Genomic DNA, 12704 nt, shown 5'->3' with positions numbered 1-12704 from the left:
TTGTCATGTTTGATGGAGACCTAGCCCAGCTGTTCAATTCGGATACAGAAGATGAGGACTTTGATGGATTTGTGGATTGATTAAGATTGATGTGAGTACTTTGTTAAATTATTTAATAAAGTACAATTTAACTCAGTTTTACCCCCGCTGCCTATAAGGAAAAAAAAAAAAAAAAAAGGCTGGCGCACATGCTAGTGTATATTTTTCATGTGCCCAACAATGCAGTGTGCCTTATGGTTGCGAAAATATGGTACATTTGATTGTTCTTCCACTCACCAGATAGGAAAACTTCTGTCTTGCCTTTGTCCTGGGCCATGTGGCCCCCATGTAGTCTATGTATTCTATTCTACCTTCTATGTTGCTTTTATGCCCCTCCTATCTCATTGGTTTCCCCTGAATAAAGAGGGTTGTCATTACAGCAACTAGGGGACAGCTACCAACTTCCATAAAAGCTACATCGACTTCCTGCTTGTTCTTTTTAGCCAAGCTAGGTATACATAAATCTAGCTTCACATCTAACAATTTCATAGCACCTATAAGGAACAAAACTGTTGGTCTTTAATCAAACCTGTTTGAGGTGCACTACGATGCCACTCTTCTCCACCATAGGGTTCTTTTTGTAGTGATCAACCAGGTCCGCCAGTGTGTCGAACCTCTCACCACCACCTACGTCGTATTTACCATCCTGAAGAAAATCACAGTTCAACCATGATGATGACAGAAAAACATTTTTACAATCACAAAATTGTGCTGACTTACCTGATATCGGATCATCACATGGGTGACCTTTGTCTTGCGGTCGACGTTCTCGTGCTTGTCCTCGTGCGTGAGAACCGAGAGGACAAAGTCGCCCGGTTTGCTCTGGCTCTCTCGAACCAGGAAGCTTCCAGTCTTGCCTTTTTCTGTGAGCAGTTTCTCAGCGTCTCGGCCAGACAGGTGGCCGTGGTACCACCTGGAGGACAAATAACCCAAAAACTTAATAAAACAATAACAACTTCATTGATAAGATGATGTGTTCAGAGGTTTAGAATGGAATCATTATATTTTTTTGAATTAGTAACAGTACAATAACAAATTAATCAACTCTTTCAGTGACAGTGGTCAGTATAGTGTACATTTATTCATAAGTCATCATTAGCTCATTTCACGCAAATCCCAAGTAAGAGTTTGTGTTGTGGTAGTTAATAAAAGAAGGAAACTGATATTGAAAACACCCATTGACAGCAATAGACATCCAATCCCTTTCAACTGAGAACGAATAATCACATCCAGTCCCATCCAATTAAGATGGATTGCCGTCAATGGCAATCGATGAGTTAAGATATGTGAGGTGACAAGAGATTTATAAAACAAAACAAATAAAAATAATAATAAATCAAGTTTCCATGGCAAATACACACAAACCACACTTTTTTGAATTTATGTCTTTAGTTTTCTTATTTTTTCTTTTTAAATGTATTACAATTTATTTTTTGATTTAAAAAAAAAAAATCATTTAATTTTTTAAAATTATTTGTATTTTTTTTTAATTGCTGTTTTTTTTTCTTCCTTTCTACAATTTATACATATACAGTATATTTATACTTTTCCCCCAGAAATGGATCCTTCAAATAAGTCAATTATTTTCATTTAAAACTATTTTTATTTATTTATTTATTTTTATTGTCCATCGCAAAATATGTGCAGCCATTATTAATACTATAATTGATTGTTAAATAGGGACCTCTCTGACAGAGATAATTCCCGAATAATTCCCAACTAAGAATGGCTTCAGCCCATAATGTCAGTAGTCTTTTGAAATGATGCAATGTGAATGTAAAATGGGATTAAAATATTAATCAGGCGCAAAAGTGGGTCGGAATGGTCAGGAACGTCGTTCCAGAATAAAATTTGGGGGATTTCACCCGGAAAATATGAAGGCAACTGTCAAACCTCCATGTTAAAAAAAAAACAAAAACGCCAGGCTGCCACACACGCTTCTCTAAGATGAAAACAATCTACTAACAACAAGCCTAATTAAGTGCTTGCGTTGCCTCATCAGTTTCCACCTATTATTTATTTATTCCACGGAGTTATCCCAGCGTGTGTATCTGAGTCCGACAAGACAGTTGAGTCGCGTCAATGTGTTCATGCACTCAGCAAACCACACTGCAGGGACTTTAAAAAAGGACAATCCAATGGAAAATTCATTACCGTATTTTTCGGACTACAAGTCGCACCTGAGTATAAGTCGCACCAGCCATAAAATGCCCAACGAAGAGAAAAAAAACGTATATACTGTAAGTCGCACCGGAGTATAAGTCGTATTTTTGGGGGAAATTTACTTAATAAAATCCAACACATAGAACAGATATGTCATCTTGAAAGGCAATTTCATACAAAAAATATAATAAAGAACAACATGCTAAATAAGTGTACAGTGTACAGCGCATGAACAACGAGATGCGAAAATACTGTCCTCACCAGGACGCTATGGCTCAGTCCTGGCTATACAGCGAGCTAAACTCCCAAGTGACGATGCTGGACGTACGTATAATTTGCTGAATCAATTTTGTCCTCGATACCAAGCAGGTTCGCATCAATGTAAATAAATGATAATTAGGTGCTATTACAGCAATGACACAAACGGTTAGCATGCATTCGCTAGCATTAGCACATCGTTCAAACAACCACACAACTGGCTCTAAGTGTCCGATCTCGGGTGGAAAACACACAACAACAACAGAAAAGATGATACACACAGGCGTTGCCTCTGTAAAGCTATTTTACAAGCATAAACAATGAACGTAGGTTCGCAGCCGTGTTTCTCCCTCGCTAACTCGCCCACTCACTCACAGGTACGTAGCTGTCCATCTTCTTCTGGAGTGTGAGCGCTCTTCTTCACGTAAACAAGGGCGAGTGCGCCTCCACGTGGGCATGAACGCGCCACAAACTAAAAGCATGCATTCCAATATAAAAAAGTCAATAATACAATTGAACACACATTGCCAAAGGCAGAACGCGAACGTGGCCATAGCTATTAAGAGTTATTCAGATAACTATAGCATAAAGAACATGCTAACAAGTTTACCAAACCATCAGTGTCACTTCAAAACACCAAAATAACGTGAAATGATATCATAATATGTTAATAATTTCACACATAAATCGCTCCTGAGTATAAGTCGCACCCCCAGCCAAACTATGAAAAAAACTGCGACTTATAGTCCGAAAAATACGGTAGATCTTTAAGAGAAAGGAAAGAGTTCAAGAGTCATATTTTATTTGCTCTGATGGGGAGATTCAGAACATCTTATCCATGTTGTAATGCCTGACCCAAGACATAATAAACAGAAAATTGTAAATTTGAAAGCTTTATGTGTTCCTTAAACATAATATAATTACAAAAAAAAAAAGTAAACAATTTAAAAAAATTAATCTGTATACATGTTCTCAAATAATTTGTATCATAATTGATACATGAAGGTACATGCAGTTCTCGTGGTAAAACGAATATAACTAAAGTAAGATTGAACACAATTAGTCAATGTTTTCGTTATCTTCAAAATATATTCCATTTCACTGTGCATAATGTAAGTCATTTGTACTTATTTTTGTTATTTTATATTATGTATATATACGTTAGGGGTGCAATGGTTCAGTTAGCCCACGGTTCGGTTTGAACCTCGGTTTTGGGATCACGGTTTCGGTTTGGTTCCGGTTTGCTTTTTTTTATTTTTTTTTTTATTTTTAAACTGCCATTATTTTGCTTTTAAGAAAATGAAATAAACACTTAAAATGTAAACATTTTCGACTGTTAAAATGCCTCTTAGCTCTTTGGCTAGTTTAGTGACTGACTACTGAAATACACACACAGTAGTAAAAAAGTTACTTGGCAAAGTAACTGGTGTTACCTTTCATGTTTTTTTTTCCATTTTTTTCAAAAAACAAAAAACAAAAAAAAACATAGTAACCTTTGCTATGTTTGGATCTCATTTAATGTTCTGAATCAACCGTTAAAGTTGATAAAATTGCTCCCTACTTTTGACATGTGAAAAATTTAAAACTGCTTCATCATTTAAAGATACACTCAAGTCAAGATTTTGCCGATTTAGGAGTATTTTAGATAAAAAGTTATTTAGGTTCACTAGGAAGGTTCACTACAACAGAGCCTTTCTGAGAAGTTTACTGCTCTAAAATGGCGGCTGTTTACTAATGCTACCAAGTCTGTCATTTCGAATGTAGTTCTATATGCATGAGATATCTAGGCCTAGGTTGTAGGCTGTCGGCTACAGTCAGGAAATATTGGAGCCACTTAGCCTAGCATCGCGTTTGCTACAGTGTCACAACAAACACTCTTCCCTCTCCGTGTCTCTGACTTTTCTCGCGTCATTCAACCAACGTATCAACGAACGGAGGAAAAAAAAGTAATGCACGAAAACGTACAGATTTTGATCGTAACGTAGGGCGTACACATTTAAAAATCAGTGCTCACTTGTACAAATTACGCCGAGACCGTACAACTTGACAGGTATGAATTATAGTGGACCGTCACAGTTAATTAGTAGCACTCTGTAGCACGGGATGTCCAACTATCAGTGGTCACAGTGAAACTATGTGCTTTAGCGAAGTCATCTTCGATGGCTTTGCGTGCCATTTCATAAATGTCGGGGAATACGTTGTTGGAGAAATATGTCCGCGAGGGAACAATGTAACGCGGGTCAAGCGTTGCAAATAAATTAACGAAGCCCGTCGTGTGTTTTCACTGGTGTCATCTCCGGGGTTGTCCTGCTCTGATAAAGTGATATCTGTGGGTGATGCCGGCTGAGGTGCCGGAGTCATGTTATAAGTGTTGCTATTAGCATAAGGAACAAGCTCTGAGCAATGCTTGCAAATTTTTTTCCCCCCCCAATATTTTCTCTCCCTCCTATTTTCTCTCCCTCCGCATTATAGTCCACGGGGAAATCGAAATGTTGCCACACCGCTGATTTGAAAGAAGCCAGTGCTTCCTCAAAATTCGGTCTCTCCACTCCTCTGCTCGCCATAGCTTTTGTTTTCTTTCTTGTTTCACTTTCACTTCGCTCGTAAGCGAGAGAGGGCGTTACTCGGCTTCTATTACACAGGTGCTTGACAGCGATCGGACATTTACTTGCTGCGGGGCGGGAATTTCTCCACAGCTGTGCTTCACATCACACACAGGGACACAGAGCTCGAACAATTAATTCCACAAGTGTTCGAAATAAATTAATTGCAAAACCGAAAAGGCGCGGTTCATAAAGGCGTATTAAACCGTACAGGGCGAATCGTACAGTTCGGCTTTGAACCGCAAACCGTTGCACTGCTAATATACAGTACATGTATATATTTTCTTTAACTTGAATGTACTGTACCTTCTATGCTCTTAAGTAGTTAAAATAGAGGTTTTGCATTTAGATGTGAGGAAATGAGGGAAAATAAATATTAGAAGATGGAGGTTGGAGTTACTATATGTTTTTGTTAACTGTTATTTTGCACATTATTGAAAAATACAATAATGATAATAATAATAATGAAAATCAGTTTTTCATGTATGCCTTGTTACAGTAAGTGTAATGCAGTAGTCTAATGCATGTGTAAAACCTGTTGTGTTTTATTGTGTTATAACTTCCAAAAGCAGTTTTCTTTGTATTTCTTTTGTTTTTAGAGGTTTGAACCCCTCCCCCACCCTCAAAAAAAAAAAACAAAAAAAAAAATTCTGGCTCCGTGGAGACCTTTATGTCAGGGAGTTCTGGCAAAAAAAATTGTAGCCAGCCACTTTCCCCCGATATTAATTCATGTATAACGTTGTTTAAAGATAGTTCATGATTTTAAAGATGTATATTTTGAAATTATAATGACATATACTAAATTTAACCTTTAATGCATAGACAACCCAGTTTCTTCATGGCTCCTTATCAAATGAATTGTGTAACGCTCACTTTGTAACGCCTACTTGCCTGACTTGAATGAATGAATCTTCCCACCATACCACACACTGAAAACTGCTGCAGTACAGGAAGCGCTTCGATAATGTAAGACGAATGGACACGAATAATCTTTGTATGCTCTGCAAAAGTTGTTGTTGTTGGTGGTGGTGGTGGGTGGGAGGGAGCACTCAGGCCTTCTCCCACAGCCCACAATTTTCGACCATCTACGGTTCTACACCATGAAGTGGTCTTTTAGAAAACGCACCCTAGATACTAAGCCTGAACGATATATCGTTTAAACATCGCCATCGCGATGTGCGTGTGCGCGATAGTCCCATCGCAAGCACGTGCGATAGTTTTTCTTTTTTTTGATCCACATACGCCTCACTTTCTGGTCTGCGCACAGCCTCCTACCCTCCCTCTCCCAGCCTTTTGATCCTCTCAGTCACTGCTGCACAACAATGGCTTTGATCTGGCCAAAGAAGCAGACTTCACACGGGCATCTGTCAATCATCGTTTAACTTGTTAAACAGTTGCAAGGAAGCCGCGCTGGAATGAATGTGTGTACTGTGGGGACGTTGGAGACATTTAAATGCCAGAAGTGATCATGAGGAGTTTGAAATTTCTACATGTCACTTCAACGGTCACAGCTAAAGTAGATAAACAGAAACATTTAATAAAGCCAAGCATTTATCTGCTACAGTACTTTATTCTTGTTCAAAAAAAATTTGGTTGGACAGTTATGTTTAAAACTTCTCATAATTATGACATTTGAAGTGCTTAAAAACCATTTATTTATATACATTTTTAAAATTACTTTGGGGGGAAAAGTGAGAAAAAACATGTCTTATATGTATCTCTTTCCAATGCTAAACCTGAATAAATACATTGGGCACAAAAAAAACACACACACACACACACAAAAAAAAAAAACAAAAAAAAATGGGGGGGTGCGCTACTTCGCGGTTTTTCACTTATCGCGGCGGGTTCTGGTCCCCATTAACCGCGAAAAACAAGGGATGACTGTACACTGTGGTGATGGTCAGTCATCTAAAGTCTTTCCAAACAGCTATTTAAGTCATCTTGTGAAAATTTCTTGAAAAAAATATACAGTGCCTTGCAAAAGTATTCAGCCCTCTTGAATCTTGCAACCTTTCGCCACATTTCAGGCTTCAAACATAAAGATAATTTTTTTTGTCAAGAATCAACAACAAGTGGGACACAATCGTGAAGTGGAACAACATTTATTGGATAATTTAAACTTTTTTAACAAATAAAAAACTGAAAAATGTATATACAGTGCCTTTTGCAAGGCACTGTATATACATTTTTTTAAATATCGCAATATAATATCGCAATATATTGCAAACCCCAAAAAAATCGCAGCAATAGTTTTTTCCAATATCGTTCAGGCCTACTAGATACTGAGGAAAAAAACATCAGTTGCACATGTTTGAACTGTGGTAAATTGACGTAATTTAAAACTCTTCGGCTTGAAAATAACAGTTGTACACTGCTGGCCAAAAGTATTGGCACCCCTGCAATTCTGTCGGATAATGCTCAAGTTCTCCCAGAAAATGATGGCAATTAAAAATTCTTTGTTAGTAATATCTTCATTTAAATTGCTTGTGATGAAAAAACACAAAAGACAGTGAAAAAAATGTTTTAAATCATTATCATTGTACACAAAACTCCAAAAATAGGCCAGACAAAAGTATTGACACCCTCAGCCTAATAACTGGTAGCACAACCTTTAGACAAAATAACTGCGGACAACTGCTGCCGGTATCCATCATTGAGTTTCTTACAATGCTCTGCTGGAATTTTAGACCCTTCTTCAAGTTGCCATTTTCAGATCTCTCCACAGGTGTTCTATGGGATTCAGGTCTGGACTCATTGCTGGCCACTTTAGAAGCCTCCAGTGCTTTCTCTCAAACCTTTTTCTAGTGCTTTTTGAGGTGTGTGTCAAATTTTTTTCCCCATCTACATGTAGGGAGGTTAGCCACAGTGCCCTGGGCTTTACACTCATTGATGACACTGTGCACGGTAGACACAGGAACATTCAGGTCTTTGGAGATGGACTTGTAGCCTTGAGATTGCACATGCTTCCTCACAATTTTGCTTCTCAAGTCCTCAGACAGTTCTTTGGTCTTCTTTCTTTTCTCCATGCTCAATGTGGTACACACAAGGACACAGGACAGAGGTTGAGTCAAATTTAATCCATTTAAACTGGCTGCAAGTGTGATTAAGTTATTGCCACCACCTTTTATGTGCCACAGGTAAGTAACAGGTGCTGTTAATTACACAAATTAGAGAAGCGTCACATGATTTTTCAAAGGGTGCCAACACTTTTGTCCCGCCTATTTTGTGGCGTTTTGTGTAAAATGATGATGAAATTGAGCATTATCTGATAGAATTGCACGGGTGCCAATACTTTTGACCAGCAGTGTAAATTTGCAAGCTAAACACATTTCATTTGTGTGCAAACAATATGCATAACACTGGTCAACAAAAAACGTGTTCCATTATCACAAAATAACACCTCCTATTCCATGTTTAGACAAATGCAGACACAGGACACCTACAATAGGGACAATGTGACATTTGCTGTACTGCACTGCTGCCAAAGTGCTCCAACATGTAAAAATCTGTCAACTATGACAAGCTAATGTTAAAGACTATCCAGAAAAATGAAAATAACTATGCAAAGAACTGAAAAGTTAAATTGGTTTTGGGTAAATACAATCTGAATCTGAAAGAATCTAATACCATAAATTTAAGGATATAAAAAATGCCAATTGCATTAAAATCTAAAGCATTCAGGTGTATTTGTACAGTAAAATGTACCGTAATTTTGGTTCGATTCAGTTTCTTGAAATGTTCGGTTTGGTTCATTTGGAGTACATGAAAGGCAGGAAAAAACAAACAAACTTAAAATTCTTTTATAAATGCAAACAATAGAGCCTGTGTTAATATTCGAGAAGAGTCAGAACGGAGCCTTACTGTCGCAGGACGGCTCCCCTTGATTTTAATGCATCATACACCGAGGATGTGGGTCGGTTGGGTGGGGAGGTGACGTAACAATTACCTCTCTGCTGCCGGCCCCGCCATTTCCAGCACCTACTTTAACGCACCACATACATTATTCTCCACGGGGAATCTACGGCGAAGGGCGGTGGGATGTGCGGCAGGGAAGCAGTTCCACTCGGCGGTCCTACTGCCCTCTCGGGTGTGGGGGGCCGTGGTGCGTCCCCTCCTACCTTCCCCGAGAGCCGGTTAATGGGGGTGCGGATGGTCCGGGGGACCACTCTGGGTCCCGGGGGGATGGCGGTGGCCCCTTTGCCGGGGCTGCGTGATGAGGGGTAGGCACACTCACTGGCTGGGGTGGTGCCAGGGCCCCGGAGCGACCCCCATTCAGCACTTCCATTTTACTTACGACTATCACACATTTGAGTGGGATCACGCATGACTGGGTGCAATTAGACACACTCAGGTAGAGAGATTGTCGGTCAACATATCCCCACTTAGATGTGATTCACATAATATTGGGTTCCACACCTCAATAAGAGTATATCAAACTCCCATGTGATACATTAAATCGCATTCGTGTCTCAGCAGCAGAATAGGACAGGTAAAAAACAAATATTAAAAAATAAAAACTAAAATAAATAATAAATGAATGAAAATAAATGAAAGCGACTCGCCTGGGTGATATTTCAAATATGTTACACTTAGCTTTTAAAAAATGGCATGTAAATATTAAGCTTAAGGGTTTTGGCAAAAAACATCAACTTATACAAATTTTCTTTAAAAGTACAGATCTGGTTGCAGTGACATATCAAGCTAATTTTCTCCTGTGTACATGCAACATTCATTGTCAGATGGTGCTGTCTTAAGTGAGTTAACATATTAGACGCCTTTCCTGCAGCATATATGATCTCTGTGGAGCAATCTTGACTCACAACTTTTTCTTATTTATCAACTTGCCTTTGTCCAAGTCTAAGTGTTCCCCTATGCGGACACTGTCTGGGAGACCTACGGCCAAGGGTGAGGGTTCCCCGGAGTAGTTGACGGAGATGGGTGCCTCATGGTTGGCCAGACTAACATCAATCCAGATTGTTGTATACTGTACAACTGTACATTTATGTCGAGAGTAGTTCCTAGCTAGATGCAACTAGGTTGGGGTCAGCAAGGTTACTTTTTAAAACGTAATGTGCACATGTACCTTTAATGCTGACAGCCTGACATGAATGCAGTTCCTGCCGATCCATTTTTAACAAACCGGGCCTTCTCAAATGTGCTGTAAACAAAGCAAGAAGCTAATGTAGTTGTGATATCACTTGCGTTATGCAGCAGAAGGTAACCCCCGGGACTGTTGAATTATTCAGTTTAACTTTTATTCCACAAATGCAGTATTAACAGAGTACCTTGCTTTGAATAATGCTAGCACATACAACATATTCTCACCTCCCAATTTAAGGTTTAGTTCTCTTTTACGGTGCAATAATATTGCATCTTCCACAGATGATCCCCTACTTTAAAACATACCGCATTTTATTATTGTGGACATCTTTTTCCATGTTTTTCAAGGTGAAGCTTACCGCTACACAGAGAGGCAGAAAATCGAAAAAGCTCAGCCCGAGGCTAGAGGGTGTTTTTGGGAGAAGACAAATGATCAAGACAAGCAAGAGGATCTGAGATGAGGAAGACTTAACAATGTTCTTCCTTCCTTTGGGGGGAACTGCCTCATAATGTAGCTGCAGGGTGTTAACAAGTCGTGAGTGCAAATTCCTACTTAAACACTAAAATACAGTGCATCTGGAAAGTGTTCTAAGCACCCTACTTTTTTATGTTACAATCAGACTTTATTTTCATTGACAAATGATGACTTCTGTTCTCACGATTCCCCAAATCTTTGCCTTAGATATTCCTATGTTGAGGATTTACAGACTCTTTGGTACAACATCAGTGATCTCTGACCTCACCTTTTCTGAATGAATGGACAATACATTTTATATGACTAATTCTATGAAAAATATTCTTGCAGTTTTAGAAATATGCGTGAATTTAATGTATAATAATTCATTGGAAATATTGACTTTATATCAAATTTATATTCCATCTCTGTTTAGGGTTAAAGTGCATCACAAGCTGCAGTCAGGCAATCAAATGGAAGTGGGCTAAAAGCTTCTCACTAATAGTACCTCTTAGATGGCTGAACTGCCTCTCTAACTGTAAAAACAACACTGTGAGATCTATGGAGTGAAGAATGCAACCTCATTGCAATAAAAACGTTTTGCAGACAGAAACTTCCACGTACTTTTAATGGATTTATGTAAAGTAGCAACACATTCTGCTGCCATTACTGAGGTTCTGTTCATATTTGTGCTTTACTATATGGAAATAAGATAGGATTTATTGGTATTGGAATGAAGCTGGCACCTCTCAGACGTGGGGTCTTTGCAGTTGAGTGGGTATTTGAGCTCGATGACATGGCCGTTTCTCTCACGAAGCAGGTCTTGTTGTTCAGTGTAGTACTGCACCAGCTCGGCCAGTGTGGCAAACTTTTCGCCCCCGTACAGGTCATAGTAGTCTCCGGAGTTCTGGATCTTGATGTGTGTCACCTCATCGTTACGCCTTAGTGGGGAGAAGGTGAGTTGTTTTATTTCAGAGGTACGCTTTAACTCCTGCAGACGTGTGAAAATAACTCCCACACGTGTGCCTGCATAAGCAAAATATAGATCATGTAGATTTTCCAGCACCCACTCACACATTACCACTGCATGATATTATCAAGCCATCTGCTGCTTTTCAAGAATTGTTTCGACAAAGTTTATTTGAAAAGTGTATCATTGTTAAACATCTCATCTGTATTCTTGACAAAAAAATGTGTGACTATGTAAGAGCAGCTTTAAGATATACAGTTCAGACCATAAGTTTGGACACACCTTCTCATTTGTTCGTTCGATTTTGATGAGTATTTACTAGGGGGTGCAATGGTTCAGTTAGCCCACGGTTCGGTTTGAACCTCGGTTTTGGGATCACGGTTTCGGTTCGGTTTCGGTTTGCGTTTTGCATTTCTTTTTTAAAAAATTTTTTAAACTGCCTTTATTTTGCTTTTAAAAAAATGAAATAAACACTTAAAATGTAAACATTTTCGACTTTTAAAATGCCTCTTAGCTCTTAGGCTAGTGTAGTGACTGACTACTGAAATACACTCACACAGTAGTTACTTGGCAAAGTAGCTGGTGATACCTTTCATGTTTTTTTTTTTTTCATTAAAAAAACAAACAAACAAACACACCCAAAAACATAGTAACCTTTGCTATGTTTGGAGGTCATTTAATGTTGTGAATCAACCGTTAAAGTTGATAAAATTGCTCCTGTTTTTGCACAATAAAGGAATTGAATTGAATTGAATTGAATTGAATTGAATTGAATTGAATTGAATTGAATTGAATTAGTTCCCTCCTGTCTACTTTCGACATGTGAAAATTTTAAAACTGTTTCATCCTTTAAAGATAGACTCAAGTCAAGAGTATTTTAGATAAAAAGTTGCTTAGGTTCGCTGGTAAGGTTTACTACAACAGAGCCTTTCTGAGAAGTTTACTGCTCTAAAATGGCGGCTGTTTACTAACGCTACCGAGTCTGTCATTTCGCATGTAGTTCTATATGCATGAGATATCTATGCGTAGATTGTATGCTGTCGGCTAAGTCAGGAAATATTGGAGCCACCTAGCCTGGCATCGCGTTTGCTACAGCGTCTCAACAAACGCTCTT

At 38.7% G+C, this 12704-nt stretch overlaps 1 protein-coding gene across 3 annotated transcripts in view; it reads right to left on the bottom strand.

Annotated features, from left to right (window-relative positions):
• ptpn11b (protein tyrosine phosphatase non-receptor type 11b) overlaps positions 1-12704 on the bottom strand; it is a 57344-nt gene that overhangs the window by 11727 nt on the left and 32913 nt on the right. For all 3 annotated transcript variants that reach the window (XM_057861253.1, XM_057861273.1, XM_057861263.1), the window contains exons 3-5: positions 11367-11561; positions 760-952; positions 569-685 (exon numbers count right to left, since the gene is read on the bottom strand). In XM_057861253.1, the coding sequence (XP_057717236.1) occupies positions 569-685; positions 760-952; positions 11367-11561 (505 nt within the window). The remainder of the gene's footprint in view (positions 1-568; positions 686-759; positions 953-11366; positions 11562-12704) is intronic.

The sequence above is a fragment of the Corythoichthys intestinalis genome, chromosome 2 (assembly GCF_030265065.1).
Source record: "Corythoichthys intestinalis isolate RoL2023-P3 chromosome 2, ASM3026506v1, whole genome shotgun sequence".
NCBI lineage: Eukaryota > Metazoa > Chordata > Actinopteri > Syngnathiformes > Syngnathidae > Corythoichthys > Corythoichthys intestinalis.
Note: the sequence above shows the minus strand (reverse complement) of the source record. Positions and strands in the feature narration are given on the sequence as shown.